Source organism: Thunnus thynnus, chromosome 8, assembly GCF_963924715.1.
Source record: "Thunnus thynnus chromosome 8, fThuThy2.1, whole genome shotgun sequence".
NCBI classification, from domain to species: Eukaryota; Metazoa; Chordata; class Actinopteri; order Scombriformes; family Scombridae; genus Thunnus; species Thunnus thynnus.
The window spans coordinates 19,800,378-19,823,172 of NC_089524.1; the positions used below are offsets into that span (position 1 = coordinate 19,800,378).

Consider the following 22,795-nt stretch of genomic DNA (forward strand, 5'->3'; position numbering starts at 1 on the left):
TGATCTAATCCGCTAGATACGGTAAAGTCATCTCATCTTGTTGATAATGCAAAGCAATGGCAGCCGGGCATAAGAAGACGAGGGGTACTAGAACAGTACAAACGTTGTATTTAATTGAAAACACACAAAGAACTTAAATTGACAAACAAGAGCTCCGTAAAATTGTACGTAACCATATGATATTTTCGGTACTGGTAATAGCAAAACTGCCTTGAAATCGCAACCGCAAAGAGTCATTTATCGATTTTAACTCTGTTTATGTTTTCAACGAAGGGCAGTGTGACCACGATTCTGATTGGCTGCGAGCAAGCGTTGCCTGGATTTAGGCGAGCGCTCATTGGTTCGCTCGGCGGTGCTTCGTGTTGCTACATCACCACCTTTTGTCGTTCTTCGCCAGCTGAAAACTGGAAAGTCCCTGACAGCCAGGGAGGTTTCAGTGAGGAAAACTGCGGTTTGCGGTGTCATTTTAAATGACTACTATCAGTATTTTATTCACTCCGCTGCCTCCGCGAATATAAAATTCTGCGAGTTGGTTTCAGTCGGGCTTTTGTAAGCCAAGCGAGTAGATGCTTTCTCAGCGAGTGCTAGCTGGCGTTAGCAGGCTAGCTCTTTGTGTGGCTAGCTGCTAGCTGAGGGATGTTTTGTTGTTGTTGAACGGAGCAGCCCTCCCGTCGTCTGGGAGAGGAGATTTTTCGTCAGCTGTGTATGGAAAAACGCCTTCTCATCCACTGCCGTTATCTGTGAAAGTGGCCGGTCAGAAGCCCCCGCCGTGTAACGTTAGACAAAGCACCGACACCGAGAGAGGGGAAGAGTTATACCGAAGAGGACGGAGATGGGGAACTGTCTGAAATCTCCCACCTCGGATGATATTTCTTTGCTACATGAATCTCAGTCGGACCGTGCCAGCTACGGAGACGGTGCTGACCCCGACCAGGAGCCACCGCCCCCTTATCAGGTAACTTTGTCCAACTGTTTCACACCAACACATGAACAGATAACCATTATATTTTAGTCGTAAGGTTAACTGAATTCATTTCACACCAGATGTGTAGATGATGTGTGGCAAGTCTGGTCCCTTTTACTGTCTCTTTTTGTCCATTACTGCTTTTAAGCAGCTGATAGAGACGCCAAGACATTGGTAGATCAGCTGTTTACAGATCCAACATCAACCCAGCCCACTGACCCTGTCCTTTCATGGCTTTGACACTAATCCGCTTTGTTATATCCTGTCTCTGTCTACCATTTCCCTGAAGTCATACTATGATTAATTCTTAGATATTATCGTTTGTTGTAGTCATCATACTTACCGAGCCTTGTAGTTTTGGCTCAGTGGGAGACGACACACGGGCATGTGTTATATAATATAATATAATATAATATAATATAATATAATATAATATAATATAATATAATATAGTAGCCTGTAGATCACTTTAACAGTCTGAACTGCAGTTTTAATGGACTCTAAACAAACCTCAGTTCTTCATTTTTAGGAGGGGAGTTTTGTAAAAGAGTGACTCTCATAACTTTCTCAGCTGCTTCATTCATTGATTCCCTGCAGGGCAGCTACTTTGTTTGTCTGGTGTCCTTAATTCCCAATTTAGATCATCCACATCCACATACAGACACACATAGACCAGACCATGCTGTAACTGTAAATATAATGTTATTTGTTACGTTTCTCTGATATGTTTTTCTATGTTAAGAAGTGGCTGGTATGTGTTACGTAAGGCCTTGGCAGCCAGTTTGCTTGTTACTAGGTTAAGCCAAGCCTTATCTGTAGATTTAAGATAAGTGTTTTTAAAGCATGGGAAACTGAAGCCAGTCTCAAGTCAGTACAGAATGAGAGTTCTCATAGAAGGTGGCTACTTGATTCCCTACTGTCATGTGAAAAGCATATTTGACTTTGATAATCATTTAACTATAGTTTATTAAAATAAATATAAATAAAATAACTGTAATGATATAATATAGATTTTTAAAATGTCCCCTTAGTAGATCTAATTTACTTTCACCATATATACAGTAGTCTCTATGGAGGAAATCTCCAGCTGCATCTGACTTATCAGCCATTTTGGATTTTGACAGATATGACTGGTCTATATGGTATTTTTTGGTGCTTTTATTAGGTCTCACTCTATTACCGTCATTAATATGATATGTCATATAGGTAGGTTGTGGAAAATGGGAGAAAAGTAATGTCTGCAATGGCCAAAAACAGTCTGAATTTCATTTTAAATCATGACCTCCAATATTTCCAATTATGGTCTTTATATTTGTTAAATTTTAAATGATAATCTATCATGGCATACCTGAGCAGCTCAGAGGGCATATTTACATTGCTACAGGCTTACTGTCAAGCAGTTAATGCAAGCTTCAAATTTCCTGGTAACATCACCAGAGGTTATTCAACATCTGATTCATGATCTTTATCATTTATTATCAGTGGAATGTCACTCACAGACGGCCTGCATCAGAGTCAGTCAAAGATAATATCTTAACAGGGCCAGGATCCCTTGTTCACCCATGTCCAGATTACTACAAGTATGTCATGTCTGGCACACAGCAGCATTTAATTAGGCCAAGGCAGCCAGCTCTGGTATCATAGAGGAAGGATGCTGTAATAAATGACACAAACATTGCTTATTTTCTTTGGAAGAGCTCTGACAAAGCTTTCAGTTGTGTTGAAGAAAGTCAGTGTGCAGTATGTTTACTGACAGAATTTCACAAGAAGCTTAACTAACTAGTTAAATCCTACTTATAAAGAACTCTTTCATACCTGCCAGCTCTTTTCTCCCTAGTGACCACAGTAATCAGCACCTTCACCATGTGAACCCAAGCTGAGAACACAGCACACTTTTTGTGTGCTTGCAGTTCGGCTTAACGCGCTTTAAAAGTGCTGTGTGTGATAGAAGAGGGACTAAAGGCTCCACTATACTCAATTTGAAATTGAATTTTCAGTGTTCTTAAAAGCTGTAGAGTACAGCCCTGGTTGCAAATGTCTGTATCCTGTGCTGGAGGTCTGTCCTCCATACCAGAGGGTGAGGCTTGCTTGTCATGGTGAAAAACATATTGCAGGAAATCCCAACAGTGAAATAAAAAACAAAGACAACATGAGCTCTGGCTGTACCTAAGTTGCAGATGAGTTGCGAATGATTTAGAACCATCCCTGGTATTGTTTTTACTGTTGAAAAACAAAAACCAGAAAGGGAGACGAGATGGGTATATTACTTATGTCTGGTTGTCTAGTAACAAATGAGAATGAATGTAGATTTTTTATTTAAAGCTTCCATCCATTCATCATGTTTGAAAAGCAGTCCATCACATTAGAAATACAATAAAATCACAGAATAATTGACTTAACATAATTTATTATCGATTCAATAAGAATAGTACTCATTTCCTGTGTCTTCTGTAGTTTACACATGTGCCATCATTCAGACCCAAACATATGACAATAGCAGATTTCTGTTGTGATTCCAACTGAAGCTGTTGACCTGAAAGAAACAACAAGGTAGATTTATTGGTCTTCGTCACAATTAGGGCTTCCGCGGTTACTGCATTACCGTGGTAACGCAATCATGTCATGCCCACCGCAGAGTCAAACTGATCACCGCTTCACCACTGAGTGAGTGGCTCAAGTGATGGGACATTAGTTATTCTCTTAGGCTTGACATAAAGAATGACATGCCTGCTGAATGCCGACTGATATTCTTGCTGCAAAGTCGGCCTCTTAATAACAACACTGGAATGAAGATAAACATTTAGACTACAGAGACTATAAAGAACAGACTACTACAGGAATAAATGCGTTGAAAAAGTTTACCATATTGGTCTGAATATAAAACAGGTTTTTATTCCTGGAAATTTATTTGAAAAAGTTCAGTCATCTTATATTCGGGGTCTAGACAATTACGTGTTCACAACATCAGATCTTCTTTTTGAATGGATAAAGTAACGGCTCAACCGACTCTTACACGGAGCGTTGCATTATAGGTTGTTTTCTAGCCTTAATGTTGCTAGGCTAGTGAGTGTCTTAAAGTCTGTTTATAATGAGTGTGTTAAATTCAGTCAACACTAAAAAGGCTGTTGATATAACGCAACCCTTTTTATCAGGGTTGCGTTATATTTGGGCACCAATTATTTATAACATCTGAGGTTTAAAGTATTTTTTATGGCGGATACTGCAACGGTTTGAATGGCTTTGTTAAATTGTGTAGTAAGGAGAAATACTGCGGCAGGTCTCGCCACAATCATTCCTAGCTGGAAATTATATAATGTAAATAACAGGTAAACTGTGCCCCGGGCTCACATGTAAAACATACAACTAATTACAGTGTTGACTAACTTGAGGAGACGGTGCTTTAGGGAGCGGTGAATGACACTGTATTCAAATTTTGACCGGAGGCTTACACATATTGCTGCTATAGAATCCTTTTGCATGGCTTTTTTGGGTCACATATTTCTATATCACATATAAGAACATGACAATTTTTAGGGCAATTTCATTTCAAGGGCACTGCTGGCTTAAAGGGGTGGGTTAAAATCCCCCAAAATGCAGACGATTTGTTGTTCCATATACATTGTTACATGTTCCTGCTAAGCTGTTTAAACATTTGGGGCCAGATGCATAAAACTTATAAACTTATAAACGCATGTGTACAAGCCTCATTTCAACTCCCACAATTAGCCATAAATGGATGAAGACACGCCCTGAACCAGCTGTTTTCATATCAGTTTGCCGCCTGCTGCACCAGTCAAGCAACAGCCAGAACAGCTGGCTGTAACAGCCAGAACAGCTGTCATTACGCATGACCATTACACACAGCTGTGCAGCTCTTTATACCTTCCATATCATTAATTCATCACATGGACCTGTAAACCATCGTCAGCAGTGATATCTCAGAAAGGTAATCAATAGTTAGTTTGTAGCGCTCATATCTAAACTGATTTTACAAGGTGTAACACAACTGAGGATTAAATAAAAAGTATATTAAGAGTAAAGTAAAATGTTGACTCCTATGTAAATTAAAAGAAAGATCAAATGAATGACAAAAGTAATTAAAGAAATGTAACTCTAATAAATGCACCTTTGATTGGCATTTTTCAAATCTCTGTGTAAACATTAAGGACAAAAAATCACCCAATCATTGCAGTTGGTTATCAACCCAAACAAACAATGTTTTACTAAAACATTCTGTCACTCACCTCATATTTCATCTCCACCTCATCACTTCACTCTCACGTCTTGTTTGGTAAAAACATGTGTACGCCTGGTCTAAAGAATGCCTGAGGTGTGTACGGTCTGTTTTTATGTGTGGTTTTTGTGTGTATGCATTGTTTATGCATGTGGCCCCAGGTTTCCTGGGAATCCAGAGTCAGTGGTGATTCAGAGGAGGGTGAATTCCAGTGTCTGAAGCTAAGTCTATCCACTTCTCGGCCAGAGGCTGCATTTGGTGCTGTTGAATAATTTCCTGACTGAAAAGACGACGAACAAAGAAAGGGCTGTATGTGGACACTATTAACAGTAACTCTGACTTTTTGCATAGACTGCAATAATCTGAATATTGACCTTACTCTAAATAGAAACATATTTTGATTAAGTTCTTTATGATTTACTCTTCAGTCTTTTACACTATTCCTGTTTAATTCTGTGAAGCATGGAATGAGACAGACCATAGATGCCCTATCCAGATCATTTTTTCCCATAGTATTCGCTTGTATCATATACAGTGTCACAATACCATATCTGTCATCTTTCTCTCATTTTGGTGGTATGGGCTTGTGGCTGTGTTCATATTTTGATAATTCTATGTGGTACATGGTGTTGATAAAAGTGTAACATGTTGTCACCACTTAAGATTTACTGCATAGTATCGCTGTAACTGTCATTATCAGAGTAAGTGGACATGAGGGTGAGCACCTTTTATTCACAGTGTTGCTAGATTAGTTTGACAGTCAGTATAGAAATCAGTCTAAATATTATTGGTGTAAAAACAGTTGTTTGATTGTACTGCATCATACTGTTGTATATTATTATAGTGGTTGTAAAGCAGCTTAATAATTATCTAACTTTTTTTTTCTAGATTGGTAGCCACTTAAAACGTATATTTTGTTTGCAACAGATGATGCAGCATGTGGTGTCAAGCAGAAACTTTGCTGTATGTGTTGCAATATGGAGGATGCTGGAAGGGTGGATGTATGGATGTTAAAAGCTAAGTGGATGAGATCACTACTCTGAGCCAACCACTTAGGCTAGTGGACCATTTAATGTCTTGTCAAAATGATTTCAAAGTGAGCGAGTGTGCGAGTCTTGAGTGTTATGTTTGTTTCATATCAATTTGGGAGACTACAAAGCAGAGGGAGGTGCAGTTCTGCTTGTGGCTCTAATATTGGGAAGTTGTGAGGTGTGAGTCTGCACACCGTTTGTATGTTGCTCACAGGGCGGTGTGTCGAGTGTGGTGATTTGGAAAGCAGCTGGTGAGACGAGTGCTGACTCATTGCTGTGCGACTGGGCTACGGGAGATAAGGCCCCCCTGTGTGTTTGCATTGGAGAGGGAGCGAGAGTGTGTGTGTGTGTGTGTGTGTGTGTGTGTGTGTGTGTGTGTGTGTGTGTGTGTGTGTGTGTGTGTGCTGGTGTCCTGGTATGGCTTGTAATGCCCCCCCCCCCCCCCGGTCCCCCTTGTAAGCCTCAGAGATGGGAGCAGTGACAGGAGTTTTTATTGATCACATTCAGTTTGGCACAAAGGCCTTTATGCTGGTTAACGTTATAACATTAATGACTAGAACGCCTTGCATAGTTAAAAAGATTTGCAGTATTTGTGCATTTCCATTTTCAGTCTTTTGTGCTTACTCTCTCTCACTTTTGTTTGAGGCCTAGAAGGTAAAAATGATCTAAAACCCGTCAAAGAAACGCCTGCTGGTCTGGTCAAAGTCAAGGCTAAATCTCCATTCAGGTTATTAAAACAGGAGATACATACAACTGACTGACACACGCTGTTGAGGAGCAGACAGTCTGTCAACCACCTGCATTGCTGTCAAGATGATAACAGTTGCTTTGAGCTTAGCCAACTTTGTCAAAAGAAATGGGGAGGGAAAGTTTACTTTGGAGGTGGTTTCTAATTAGCTGTCAAACCCAGAGTGGAGGCGAGAGCGAGCACAGAAGATGGAGAAAAAAGAAGACATGAAGAACTAAACAATAATATTTCTTTTGAATGTTTGTTGCTACAGTCTTGGTCGGCTTCTGGTCATTTTCAGCGCTTCTGTGAGTGTAGATTGGGACAAGAAATGTTCTTTTTCACACATGACAGAGCTGGAGAGAGGAGTGCTGAGAGGCGTTTGTTGTGTTGGAGTACAGAAAGCAGTATTATCGAAAAGATTTTTAACAACTTAACTCTCATGAGATTTCAGAACAAGACTTATTCTTGAGTGAGACTTGGTTAGACACAATAACAAACTGACCGAATCAAGCAAAAAGTAAAAAAAAAACAACCCAACATTTTATTTCTCTGTATGGTCCTTTCCATAATGTTGTCAGACACTTTTAATAACACTCTGAGCCTGTCCGTGGCAAAGACAAGCACTTTAAGTGGACGTACATTGACAAGGCGCTATTGCCCCGTCGGATTACATTACAGCCCATTTCTCAGCTGCAGGCTGAAGCACTCTCACTCAATACTGGACCAATTTCAAAAAATGTCATCCCCATTAGTCACTTAGACACAAAAAGATGGGAAAATAGGGTCCAGGTTGAAAAAAACAGAAGTTTCCCCTTAAGGTATATATATATATATATATATATATATATATATATATATACACACACACACACACACACACACACACACACACACACACACAAGTCAGTGCTGTGTTATGTTTTAAAACCAAACTCATTATCTGTGGAGTTAATAAACTCATTTAGTCTATCCAGCAGGATTCTTTCAAGGACTATTGACAGTATGCTGGCTAAAGCTATGGGCCTGTAGTAGGCTGCATACTTTACCAGCTTTGTCTTTAATGACTGGCACTAACAGAACAGACAACATTGAGTCTGGTAACAAGCCATGAATCATAAAGCCAGTAAAACAAATAGCAAGGAGAGGAGCTATCCCCGAACTGGCATATTTAAAGTGTTCAGCAGTGTTATGATCTAAACCACTTGCTTTGTCATCAGACAGCTTGTTTATAGCTTGGTACACCTCATATGACATAATCACCATTGAATCATAACTCTCAATATTATCCGCCTTCTACAAATCACTGTGGACACAGTTGAATAAGGTACTATAATGCTGTCGCAATAACTCAGCAATATTGTCTGTTCTGCAGATTCAATGTACAGTGAATGGTAGAGATGTTGTACAGTTGTTAAGAACGCACTTCTTTACAAAAATCAATAGTATTGTTACTTAGCAGCCTCTTAGCCATGGAATCAGCCCTCATAGCTTGCTCATTTTTAGAAATGAAGTGAATGTCATACTTATATCTTGCATAAGTGAGCTTCTTGTACTTAAGCCAGCCTTGTCTGGGTCTACCTGTAATAACCCATGATTTAGAGGCTTTGCAGGCTTCAGCATGATACTCAGCTACTTACTTGTTCCAACCAGACCTGATGTGTCTTATGTTTATGATTGTGGTAGAGCTAACTGTCTTTATACAAAGCACTTACTATATCATTCTACATGTAGCAGAGATCTCTCCTGTGCTTCACATCCTTACAATTAACATCACTACAAGTAGGTAAAATTTGTCTGTATGAGTGTAATAGATTAAGATGTCTTCCTTTGTGAAGGATGACCCGTCCAGTTTTTCTGTGTTGACACTATTTCCATTTCTAGATAGCACAGGTAGATGTTCAATATTTATTGACATAGCAAAAGGTATATGATCAGTCGTTCCTGCCCCATACAGAATACTCATACACCCCAATGAAGCATGTGCATCAGCTGTACTAATACAATGGTCCAGCCATGACGTAGTGTGCCAGGCCTCTCTAATGTAAGTTTAACTATCTATCATAGTGCAAAAGCACTTTGCTTGACAGTATAAAATTATCTTGACAGAACTGAGCCATGTGATTGGAAAATAATGAGTTCCTGTCTGAGATATCCGCATTCATATCCCCAGTGACACATACACTAGAAGAAGTATTATCTTGAATAAAGGAATTGATGAAGGCAAGGCTATTTAGATATTCATCCTCATTCTGATGGCATTCATAGGGTTTATACACATTTAGGATAATGAATTCCTCATCTTTGCGAGTCAACTGTATTGCAATACACCAGTCAACACCGACCCTAACCATATTTATCGATGAGTCAAGCTTCTTATTCGACAGAATAGCCCTGCTATCCTACCCCTGACTATTCCCGTGCCAAGATCAGTTGTACCAGCCCCATGAAAATTATCATTGAGAGAGTTTAGTTTTTCAAAGTCTTGCTTTGCTAAAAATGACTCTTGCATACATAGTATGTCACAGTTCTCCAAAAGCTTGTCAACAACTATGCGGCAAGCTTTATGCCCTGCGCTCTGGCTCAGACGCAGACCATAACTGTTGTATGACAAAACCCGAATGCTCATTTAGCAAGACTTGTGAGTGCCCATAGCACCAGCAGACACACTCACCCTCCTTGCAGCAAGTGCAGTGTTTGACCCACTAACTCCAGCCCTGCGCAACTCATAATAGTGCCAGATATAATGGAAATTTATACTCTTATGTTATATTGTGTTATGACTGTGTGCACTGTGTGATTTTGTTTTGTTTCTTCTCTTTTTTAGAAAATGTTTTACTGCTGGTTCCTAGCAGGTGTGGATAAGTTATCAAAAGCAAAGCTGTGAGATTTGACCTTCAACTTTTAGTTTCTTGGCAGATGGAGCGGAGGCAGAATCTCCTTGAGGAAAGAAACATTGATAAACAAAGAAACTAACTGTTGTACCAATTAATGGCTTGTAAGGGTGACGTAATGTTCAGTGACGTATGTGGCTGTGTGTACAAATATGATCACTGAACTTCACTACAGACATCTTCACTCAGCTTAGCAAGCTTCAAGATCAATTTGCAAATGATTTACGGAGTATTGAAATATTACTGAATATTGCAATGTCCGAAAGAAAGACTGCCGTCCGTGAATTCATCTTTCAATTCAAACGATACCGGACAAATGCTCCTCCTGGCCAGAGCTCCGGATTGTACATTTTGCCAACGTCATTGCATTCAGCAGATACTTTAAATGAACTGAATCTACTGTGTACAGTGTCAATCTTTTGATATTGTTTTAAGAGTTAGAAGAAAATGTCTTCTCCCAAACTACACTCGCAGATGTGATAACACTAACGTGATGGACAGATGAGTTCAACTGAAGTGCTTTTGACCTCACCGCAGATATGATTAGTCACTTAAATCAGATATGGTGTTGGTTTTTTGCCTTGTAAGGCAGTCATACACACCGTCAGAGAGCCCCTTGTGACAAATTATCTACTGTTTTGTCCTGATTTGGTAACAGAAGCATTGGGGTGGTGGAGGGGGTGGCGCTGACAAACAAGCCATTGTGCTGCAGGTCATTGACATAGTCTGCGGGCTTTGGCTGACACACAGCCACATAGAGGCTGCTGTTCCTGACCACAAGGGCCAGGACTCGAGTAACCACCTCTGAATTCTTTTGTCCTCTCGACAACTCTTCACAGTTACATTCTCATCTTCATCTTGAGGATATCGGAGGGTTCAGGGTGGTTTTGGTCATAATATTACAGTAACAAAACTAAGTGAAGTGTTGGTAAGGTCTGTTAAAGTCTGTATAGTGGTATATATGTGGTACAGACTGCCACCTTTCTCCTGTTCATTTTGCTGCAACTGTTAGTAAAATGAAAAAATAATGAAATAGCGTTATTTTTTAAAATTATTAACCTTTACCATACCATACTTCTACTTCAGTGGAGGTATTGTATGAGCATTGTCATGTGTTGCGTGTAAATATCAGAGTTAATACTCTTAGCCTACATCGACGCCCCCACTTCCTGCTATACCAGGATGATGAAGTAATGTGATACACACATAACATTACCGTCATGCCGTTCCTGTTATCACACCAACAAACACATCCTGTGATGGTAATGTCCATCCTTCTCCTTCTCCCATTGTTGTCTTTGTTATCTGTGTGCATTTTTATGTGATCAACTGAGTGCATGCTCGCCTGTATTGTGTGCAGGTGTGTGCAGGTCTTGTTCAAAGATTTTGTTACTCTGCAGTCCCGTGACAAAGGGCTTGTATTTCAGAGCCTGTGAACGCCTCGTGTTTCTGGTGTTGCTTCCTCTGAAGTGCACTTTGACACTGCTTAGGTTGCACAAAAGATACAGCCATATGGCAGGTAGATATTTCCTGTTTGAGATATGTATGAGTTTGTGAAGATTTTTATTGTATTGTGCATTTTATTTTGTATGTCTTGTCACTAAGCTGTTATAAAGGCATATATCCTAAAGAGGAATTATGCTACTGAATTATCATTTTGCTGGGAGAAATACCTGTTAAAAATTCTTAGAGCCCATGCTGGCGTTTTCAAATATCTTGTTTTGCCTGATCAACAGTCAAAAATCCAAACATATTCAGTTCACTGTCATGTACAATATGTCATAGAAAAGCTTCAAATCCTCAAATTTGAAAAGCTGCAACCAGCAAACATTTGTAATTTCTGCTTAAAAAAGGACTAAAATGATTTAGTTGATTATCAAAATAGTTGCTGATTTAATTTTCTGTAGATCAATTAATTACTGCAGCTCTACATGCAGCAGGTATTTCTGCACATTACAGTTTTACATCGCAGCTAAGAAGAGAAAAACGGTACTTCCCCTTTTGAAGGTATAGTGATCCGAGACTGTGGGTAGCTTGGGTAGTTTTTCTGTAGGAGGCTTGATAATTGTCTATGGACTGTTTGATACTTTCACAAATTATGAAACCTGTCACCTCCACCGTAACAGTCAGGAAGATGATCATTCAACTAACTGTAAAACAAGAGTCATTGCATCAGTTAGGCGGTTTGTTGTGTCATCGCTGGGGCAGTTATTTAAAATGTGTTGACACGGTCAATATTTGAGATCTCTATGTTAACGCCAAAAACCAACAGCTTGCCTAGAGAATTGACCTGGTAATATTGCAAGTGAAAGGGGTTGTCATTGTTGTTTCAGCCACATTTTTCAGTCCTCCATCTCACACATGCATCTGACTGAACAGATACACTATTTTAATCAGTACAGGCTGTGCAACGGCTTGTGCTTCACACGCTCTCTACGTGCCTATCTATTCTATTTTCTTCCTATTTGCCCATATGACCACAATAATTGTGTATTTGGGTCTGAGCGCTGCCAAAACACCAGTGACCTACACTCAGCTCTGTGCCTGAATGCATCTTATGTAAACACTGGGCTTGTTTGAGATGAACTGCGCCTTGCCTGGAAAGCAGCAGCAGCAGCAGCAGGGGGAAGTGACACAGAACTGGAGTCAAGTTGTACAGTTTCCAGCAGCCTTCAAAGAATAAGCAAGAAATCACAGAAATATTTACATCCTGTTAGATCTGATCCCAATTTAATAAAATGTTATCAAATCAATCTACTCAAGTTTGTAGCTACTCAATCACCATTGTTTTAATGGTGTTCTGTATGATAGGGTATAGCCAGTTAAATTATTTTGCCATAAAGCTGACTTGTCAAACTCATTCACATCTCATTCCCAAATAAAGAAATTCAAATAAAACAAAATTATCTTTATTTAATGTAATTCTGTTTATCTTGTCTAGAGGTTTTGGGACAGTTCTTGGTATAAGATTTTAGCTTCCTCTCCTGCATAAATGTTTATTTACTTTAAATTATATATAAATATATTGCTGAGTATATGCAGGTAAAAAAGTGTATTTTTATATGTGAATGTCTTTGTGTATATTAAAATCTTTAAACATTGTATAAAAAAAATGTATTTTTTAATGTGTAAACAAATTAAGTAAATAAAGCAATCAGTAGTCAAAACACAAGGGGACAGGTGCAGAAATAGACATTCAGACTGTCAGGGCCTCACACCCATGCAGAGAATCTTCATGTCGCACTTGTTAACAAAGGTTTTATGTTACTTTAGTTCATAATGCTGACAAAAATAAAATAATGACTTAAAAGTCATATTCTGTCTTATCTGTAATACTTGTTTACTGAATGTTTTTTGTCCCTTTGGCTGATAAAAGTTGTCATCAATCACACATCTGAATTCTTAGTGCACAATCAGACTAATAAAATCCAAATCTTTACGGTGAAGAGTTTCTGTAACACAGCTCTCTGATCACGTGACAGCCGGGCGTTTCCCATCGTACCCTGAGGTCTTGCAGTTGGTGAAGAGCAGCTGCGGTGACTGCCTCCAAAAACTGTGGCCACCTTGATCTCGTGAGGTTATGTTTCCCATGTGCGCATGACGTCGGAGCAAGTTGGAATCAAGTCAGACAGAAACCTAACCGTCATTCTGCGGAGGCCTGGCTCATCTCAAACAATCCTGCTGACTAAAGCTGCTGCTACTGCTGCTGCTGCTGATGCTCTGCTAATGTGCTGCGTTCAACACTGTGTACATTTTGTAGCCCATCCTTTACATGGCCACACACACGTTCACATGAATGCACAAATATAGCTCTGGGGAGAATCTTGTATTTTGTGGTTCAAACTACCTAGCTCTACACTCTTGGTTGAGAATGCCTCTATCTTTCATTTTCCCACTCCTCTTTTTTCTGAGTTTCTTTCATTTAGTGATGGATGGTGGAAGAGAGAGGGTAAATACCCTCCCTCTCTGTCTTTCTTTTTCTTTCTGTGCGTCTGCTCTCATTCCTTGTTGCCTATAATCTTCACCTCCCTTCCTGCTCACCATTAGCAGTATGGGGCCTGGCAGGCTGACACTTTCAGCTGCTCTGTGCCTGGTTCAGCAGCCTAGAGCATACTTGGCAGACAAAACCAAGGTCTGTACTTTGGCTCAGCTAGCCACCACCCTCTACTCTGGACCCTCCAACCCCCCCCCCCCACCCCACCCCTTTCACCCACACCTACTCTGTCTCCCTGACTGGTGTCCTTCTGGTCAACCTGAGGTCACATAATGAACAGTTGTCACAGTCCAGCTGACATGCCATGTATGAAAGGAGGGAGAGGCATATGACAACAATTACACTGCTGACTATGGCACAGATGACCACCCTAACACACACACACACACACACACACACACACACACACACACACATACACAGAGTACAGCTGCTGGCCCCTCTGAGGCCCTGTCTGTGGCTTTTATTCCTTCTGCCTGGCTGCCAACTCTTTTTGACACGGACGAAAGGAGTGGCTGTCAGGGAAGCAGCAGTCTGCCTCGACTACCAGTTATGCTGACTCATGGCTTAAAATGCTACAGTGCTGAGAGGCTGACTGCGAGCTAGCTGTCATCATTGCTGATGTTATATGTTTGATGTTTTTTTTTTTTTTTTCTTCAGAACAGTTATGTGATGTTATTCTGTCCAGTAAGCAAGGTGTTTGATGCAATTAATTAATATTAGAATTATTTAATAGCCAGAAGATGTCTGTAGGCTGCTGCTAGATACTGTAAATCAGTCATTTACTTTTTACAATATAAAAAATATTTTGTCTAAAAGGATAAAAAATATTGTTTTGATCTTTTTACTCGTGTCAGTTGTGCTAAATAAAGTTTTAACGCTCACATAACACTGAGTTAGCCTGAACAGTTTCTTGTCAAATTCACAAAAAAAAACAAACAAACCAGTAAATAGGAAGGAACATATTGTTTTTAGTTGATAATACATAAAAGGACAAAATGACATACTACATATATATATTACATTATTATCCACATTACAACAGCGTTTAAGTCAACATCTTAATCTAAACCAACCACCATTCAGCCGAAAAAGAAAGGAGGAAATGGAGAGCGATACAAGTTACGTGCCTACCGCTCTGTGAGTCAGTCTCAGTGGTTAGCTTACCCGCTATGTTGTGCAGGCAGATCAGAAAGTGAGGCTCGTAAACAAAGCGTCGTCTGATAAATGTTTAGTCTGCTGATTTGGCTGACGCCCGTCTGATCTCCAGCTTCATTCTAGTGTGCGGTCAGTGCTTTGTGTCAAAAGGTCATCTCTGCAGTGTGGATGTACAGGTGGTTAATGAAGGAGCTCACTTAATGGCATTAGATTGGATTTGCATCTTAATCCATGACCCGGCTGCAGGATCCTCTGACCTCATGGTTTGGCACGCAGGTGGAGCCGGAGGGGATGTGGGCTAAGAAAGGGAGAGAATGAACTAGCACACACACCACAGAAGAAAGTGCATCCATTGTATAAACGTTTGGTACAAGCGAGTGAATGACAGAGGGAGGAAGTAAAGGAAGGAAGAGGATGAGGCAGGCGCACACATAGACCGCAAAAGAGTTGAGTGAATAGAAAGTCGTAGTAGTTCAGAGGGGAGAACGACACGCGTGGTTTGATTGTACAGATGCCTGAAACCAAAATGTGCCTTTTCTTCCCCGCACCTATAAACTGTTCGCTGTACTAAGTTTATATAAATAAGTGTAATTTCATCAAATATAAGCATATGAAGGAGGACGACACTGTATATATAGCACATATAAAACAGCGTAGATCAACCTCATTTGTGACTATAAATCTCTGCAGTGCTGCATTTCTTCATAGATCATGAATGTCATGCTGTGGTTTTGTAGGAAATTAAAGCACGTCAGTACATAATCGTTAACTTTGTTTTGACAGTGGTGCCATTTTGCTGCTGCAACATCAAAGTGTTTGACAGAAAATATGTCGTGGGAAATAACATCGTTATTTTAGTTTTCCACGTTTCAAAATTATGGCTAAAGCATTTATAGTGTATGATGTGTTTTGTTGTATGTTATCATTTTAATGGGGTGTGTTAATATAATGACTTCTTTTATTTGACTCATTCCAATCCAATACTGAAACCCTGTTGGTCGCTTTGATTTAATATTACTTTCATCACACTTAAAAGTCATAGTCATGGTTATGCGCAGCGATATTTACAGACAGACATAATGAAAGACTCTTCACTTTTTACTTTTCCCATTCAGTTTTAGTTGGTCAAAACCAAAAGGAGATTGCTGTTGACTCAGTTGTCAATGGACAGGGAGTCTTCTGTTTCTTTGAAGTTGAGTGCAGGCCAGCGTGAGCTTTCCACATGTTTAGGCTTGACCATATAAGATCTCCGGGGAAATTGAAAGGATAGCGAGACGTTTGGTTATGCTGTGTTCTGTTCTGTGGTGATCAAATCCAATTTCATAAATCAGATCTGTCACACTGACACCAACAATTGAACTACAGTTAGGATTTTTTTTTTTATGCACCACATTTTTAATCTCTAGCTTAGTCAGATAAAAGTGGCTATGCAGGTCCTCTGCTGCACCGGCTGTTAGAACAAGGTGTGGGGAAACACCACCACCTACTGCCTGAGATCAAACATCCAAAACATGGCTCGTAATTAATCACTGATTGCATCAGTCATTGACAAAAGTTGTTGTGTCCAGTTCAGCCCTGCAGGCCTTCTTTTTGAGATGAGTAACAGTTACATATTAAAACAAAGAATGTGCGCTGGATTTGAAACTCTTACAGACATCTGACTACTTTCATTGTGTAATGAGCCAAAGTGAAATCCGCCCTGAAGGCAGAGACTTACTTACTAATGCTTACCAGTATTGTATTGGCAGGTGGTGACATAAATCCATCTTGCAGTATTTAAGTAAATGCTTATATCCCGGTTCACAGGATGTTTTTTGTGCTATAATCAAAAGAAAGTTTCATAAGCTTGCAGCTCTTCCGATAGACCCGGCTTGACTTCCACCCGAAAGTGATAACAAGAACAACATCTTCTGCTTTTGTTAAAATAACATTAAGGAGGGAGAGAGATTTGGCAAGCATGTCTTATGAAAGAAGAATATCAGTCTTATTGCAGCGTATTTTCAGAGTGTTTTCAACTGACAGTATTTCCTGCCACAACTCTGAAACTTGTGGAGCTGCACCGTGAGAGCAGCAGATGGTCTGGGTAAAATAAAAATAGGTTTGCTAGAGAAGGGGAAAATAATCATGACTTCTCATGATTTTTCCTTGTATTTGTCTGTAAATCCCCCTCTCAGATTCCTACTTTAACCTAGAAGTAATTTCATCTTGCAGAATCATAGAAAAGACAATGATGTCTTTAAAACTTTTGCGTGTGTGCTCCTCTCTCTCTTTCTAAAGGAGCAGATCCACGTGCCTGTCTACCACCCGACACCCAGCCAGGCCCGGCTGGCCACTCAGCTGACAGAAGAGGAGCAGGTCCGCATCGCTCAGCGTATCGGACTCATCCAACATCTCCCAAAGGGCGTGTACGACGCGGGGCGGGATGGCTCTGAGAAGAAGATCAGAGAGTGAGTAGAAAACCTGGTTGGTCGGACTCAGAGAGAGGCTCCTTCACTGCAGTAATCTGTGTTTAAGCAGGGTGTTTGTATGACCTTAAAAGACTTTATGTAGCATTATCTAAATTTAAGGTGTAAAAGCTTTATTAATGACATAGTTTATGAAATAATTTCATTCTCATACTGCCTGTTCTTTACTGAGCACAACATTTGCATTAGCCAGAAAATGTAACCTCAAAACCCCTTCCGAATCATATACTTAAACTTATACTGCAACACAACTTCCTGTCATCACATGCAAATGAATTCACATACAAAACCTAATGAGTGTAAACTCACTGATATACTGTGTTTGTACTTTGCAGAGGCTTTCACTATCCTACTTTACATTTTGAATTGATTATATTTGCTGCATGTCAAATAAACCAATGTAGCTTCAAGTAGGGATGTAACTAATAAATATTTATCACTGATTCATTTCTTGATTAATCAATAAAATATCAAAAATGCAAAATGTTTGCCATTTTTGCAAGAGAATTGAGTGTAAAAAGACCAAAAAATCCTGCACACTGTCAGTCACTTGTACTCACTTCATTCAAAATATTTCGGTCCTCGGACCTTCATCATGAAATGTTCATATCAGATCATACCTAGATAATTGACTGAAACCATTAAATGATTATCAACATAGTTGCTGATTAACTTTCTGCTGATCAACTAAGCAATTAATTGACCACTTATTACAGCTTTAGTGTCAAGTATGTGTTTTTTTATTTCTCTTCCACTATTTCCTGCATTTTTTCTTCTGTATAGAGTATAGAGTTGATAGTGAATGTGTGTGTTCTCCTCTGCAGGTGTGTCATCTGTATGATGGACTTTGTGTACGGAGACCCCATCCGGTTCCTGCCCTGCATGCACATCTACCACATGGACTGTATAGACGACTGGCTGATGAGATCCTTCACCTGCCCCTCCTGCATGGAGCCTGTGGACGCCGCGCTGCTTTCCTCCTATGAGACCAACTGACACACACACACGCACGCACACGCGCCCGCAGACACCCGTGGACCAGACTGGACTCACACACACATATAATATGCACACAAATGGACATAGACAACTTCCATCTTACTAACCTGTATCCTGGATTAGTAAGGCGGTGATATCAAAGCAGCGATGATGTAAAAGATTTAGGAAGAACTCTGTGTGTGTGTGTGTGTGTGTGTGTGTGTGTGTGTGTGTGTGTGTGTGTGTGTCTACGCACAAGTTCCTCAGTTGGCCTGCTGGACAGGATTGCATCTGGGAAAGGACTGGAGGAATGAACAGAGTGTTGATGTTTAAGGCAAGCAGGAAGGAGCTGTATTGAGGAAAGGAGAAAGAGATGAGAGCTGACAATGGGAGGCTGAGGATGTGGGTGTAACTAACGGGCAGTGAAACAGAACGGACCGCCATTAACTGTTATGATTAAGAAACGTTTCCAAGATCCGCTTTTATATACGCAAATGCGCGCGCACACAAACACACGCACGCACGCACCCAGTCACACACTTCCTCTATCTCTCCAGCATTAAAATGAACTGTGACAGAACGCAGGAGGACATCTGCCCGCTATCATCAGGCTGCGGATTGTGTTCCCTGGATGGTTGAAGTGTGATTACGATTACAAACTGAAAGAGAAGGGAGAAGAAAGAAACGCCCTTCAGAAGATTGCGGGATCTGCCAGATGCTTGATGCATCTTCACACAGACACTTCTGCAAGAGGTATCATATCTGCCTCAGAAACTGCCACAGATGCAGATGTTTGATTAAAGACTGCCAGAGATGCACATCAGATTAAAGACTACGAACATCAGATGTGTTCTGCAGACATACCACAGGCCTCGAGTTGTCTGTATAGTTCTCCTATGAGAAACATAAGATTGATTGGTGGATTGATGGATTGTCCTGTGGCTTTGTGAAATCTGTTCCGTGTTTTCGTTTTGTCAGTCAGCATAAGGGCTCTGTTGAACCAGTGTTTACCACAGACATGTCGAAAGGAAATGTGTGCTTTAGCCACTAATGTGATGTATAGCAGGTAGACGTATTGCTGTCAAGCTACCGACTCCTCATGACTCTTTTCAGTCACAGTGAGATCTCAGATTATTGGCCAAAGCACAAAAAAAATTTCTGTAGACCGATTTAACAAACCATTATACAAATCAGAGATATTTGCACTTCTTCATTGTGACAAGATTCGAGAATATGCATTCAGAAATAATGTAAAAGTGAAGTACAGTATGTGATTTTCTTTACTTGCATTCTCATTTACTGGTGACATTAACCACAAATTCCAACTCCAAAGGCAACAACAAAATAAAAAATGCATACAAGGTCAAAGCTTATTTAATGTGTTATTGCATTTATGAAGCATCACTTCATTAAGCATTCTAAAAAAAAAAAAAAACAGACCTAAAGGAAACATTTACAGGATTGACTGTGAACGCTGGTGGGCGCCGCCTTCAAGACGGATCTAGTCATGGGTGGTGTTTCAGTGAACATGAATGAATGTCATTTATGTACCAGATGTGGTCAGACTGAGCAGTTACACAATGCCGACTACGTGTTTTCAGTTTTCTTTTGAAAATTATGTTTGTGCTATTTTACACATCAAGTTGAGGCCTCAGTTGAAATGATCTTGCCACGTTTTTTTTTTTTTTTTAAACGTTTATTGCCCAAGTCACCCAGTTTACTATGAAAGCACAAAGAAATACAAATGTTCAGTCATATTTTCCTTCTCCCTGCTAACTTTGGCTTGTAGGTGAGTCGGTAAGACTTTAAATTATGCAGGAAAACGGTAATTATCTTACTCATTTGAGCTCCCCCTGCATAATGGGCATGCTACAGATCCGACACAGTTTCAAGACATGCCTTTAGTGATCTGTATGCGTGCATACCTGTGTGTGTGTGTGTGTGTGTGTGTGTGTGTGTGTGTGTGTGTTTCTACTTGGCTTTATGGCCTTTGTTTGTGTGTGTGTGTGTGTGTGTGTGTGTGTGTGTGTTTGAGAAAGATTGGGGGAGGCGTGAAGGTGTCAGTCAGCACCTTAGTTTTTGCACAGTACTTAAATCTACTTAACTCTTCATGTTGTACATTTTTCTCCATCAGTGCGGTGGAGCTTCATGGCCTTAGATTAAGTGAGAGTGATGGTTGGTTATCAGCTGCTAAAATGTGGAGCAGAGTCCAGTTTATTTCAAGAAACAAGTTTAGATTCCAAAATCCGCTGCCAAGCTGGCAGTCATCGTACATGTAATGTGATGTGAAGAATACAAAAGGTGTGTCAAGAAAAAAAATGTCTCTTACATCGTCACAACTAATTAAATAAATAGTATTGTGCTGTTTGGATTGGATGTCTGTCACATCACCTGCTCTCTTCCAGCGGATTCCCAAGGCTTTCATCTGCGCTCTGCAGCAATCCTGCGGTACAGTGGATGACGCTTTTGGATACAATGGACTTTTTGCACAGCAGGAAAGGTTTTTATCTCAGTCTGGACCTAATAAAGGCTGGGCGGGACTGGCAATGCAAAGGATTGTGGGGATAAACAAAGTTAAACCATGTCATTGTGTATGTGTGTGTATGTATCTTTCCTACAAAAAAAAGAGAGAAAAAGAATTGGTTTAACTAAAATCCACGTACATATCCTGATCCTTATTCATGTGAAGATTAGCATTCTCCCAAAGCTACATACTTTATGCATTCTTCAATAATGTGACACTTTTTGGAGCTGCTTCATTCATACTCTATGGGAGGACAACTCATGAGAAATACCCAAAAAGACTTCCTGTAATTTGCTAACAACAGCTTCGAGTGAGAAAATGTGCTCACATCCCCAGAAAAATGACTCATGTCACTGTTGGTCGACCATTAAAGATGAAGCAGCTGCACAAAATGTTGCCTAATCACAGGTCAGATAGAGCTTTGGCTCCTAAGTTGATTCTTGGGAGGGACTTATTTATTTAAAATGTCCAAACTGACAGGAATGATAAGTGAGTGCTGTTTTAGGGTGGATTTTTTTTTTTTTTTTTTGCTTTTACTACAGGATTGAACAGTAAAGTTTGCTCATATGTGAATTGGGTACGTGTGTTGTATGTTTGTGTATGGATGCTTGTTAGACCTTTCCTCGTTTGTAAGCATAAATATGCATATGCTATGTACTACAGGCAAATAATAAATAGACATTGCAACAGAGCTGCCACAGAGTGTGATTTATTTCCTCTGTGGACACTAGAAAAGGAAGAACTGACGGACTTTCAGTTTATTACTGTCAAGTACGGAACTTGAATGTAAAGGGTAAGACGTCCTAGACATTGTTATCCAGAATATGATACAAATATGCTATCAAATAATAACATCATTGAATGATCCACAGTCACTTCATACAGTCATTTTTATGCCACTGAAATCCACTTACGTAGAAAAGAGCATTTAAGCAGCTTCTCTGAAAGCGGAACTATTCTCATAGAAATATGAAGCTGTTTTCATCAAACTGGTAGTCAGATGCAAATATAGCCTGCACATGTTGCATGACCTACCTTGTTTATGTCACATTCACAAGTTTGGAAGCAAAACCTATTTCAAAGTTAATAGAGGCATCTGACTATTATTTTGAGACAGACTTGAAAAATTACTAGATAGATACTAGAAAACATTACTAGATAAAGCTATCTGAATACTGCATTACTCACTATAAAGTGTTGCACTATATTCTTGCTGATCCTTTACCAGGTTGGTATTACATGCTACTACCAAAATCAAGCAAATTGCCTGTCTCATTTTTGCACTAGTGCCTTCTTTGTATATTTAATTATATTTGCCTGACTCAAGTGTCAGGTACATGTTGCAGAAACAAAAAAAACAATGTATTACGACTTTTATACAAAAAGCATAGATCCCTGGTTTGATACATCTGGAGGGAAAATTAGATTTTATATCAAAAGCAAATGTTTTGACAAAGTAAATCTGTTAACTCCAGCTTTAGGCTGCATAATGGTGCTAAGCTATTGATTGCATTTAAGGCTAAAACAGCCCATGAGCTTAAGTTGGTGAAAATAATATTGTTATTATTCTAACACTTGAACAAATGAGCAAAACTATCTCACTATAAACATGCTCAGGAGATAATATGTTTACATTTAGCAAACAATGAATTCAGTATAGAAAGATTAAATGGCATAAACTTTTAATTTTAGGTTTGACCACAAGGAAACTTAGAGTGTCTGTGATCAGATTGTCCCACAAGAGGAACTGCTTTTTGCAGCCAGGCAGATTAAAAAGATTATCATTAACACAATTCATAAGACAATAAAAGGTCCATGTGATAAAA

The 22,795-nt window shown here is 39.7% G+C and overlaps 1 protein-coding gene across 1 annotated transcript; it reads left to right on the forward strand.

Moving 5' to 3' along the window:
- The first annotated feature begins 392 nt into the window (after positions 1 to 392).
- Positions 393 to 19,818, forward strand: rnf11b (ring finger protein 11b). Its single transcript, XM_067597014.1, has 3 exons — positions 393 to 955; positions 17,280 to 17,449; positions 18,292 to 19,818. The coding sequence occupies exons 1-3, from the start codon at positions 833 to 835 to the stop codon at positions 18,461 to 18,463; spliced, it is 465 nt and encodes a 154-aa protein (XP_067453115.1). The 5' UTR covers positions 393 to 832; the 3' UTR covers positions 18,464 to 19,818.
- The last annotated feature ends 2,977 nt before the right edge of the window (positions 19,819 to 22,795 follow it).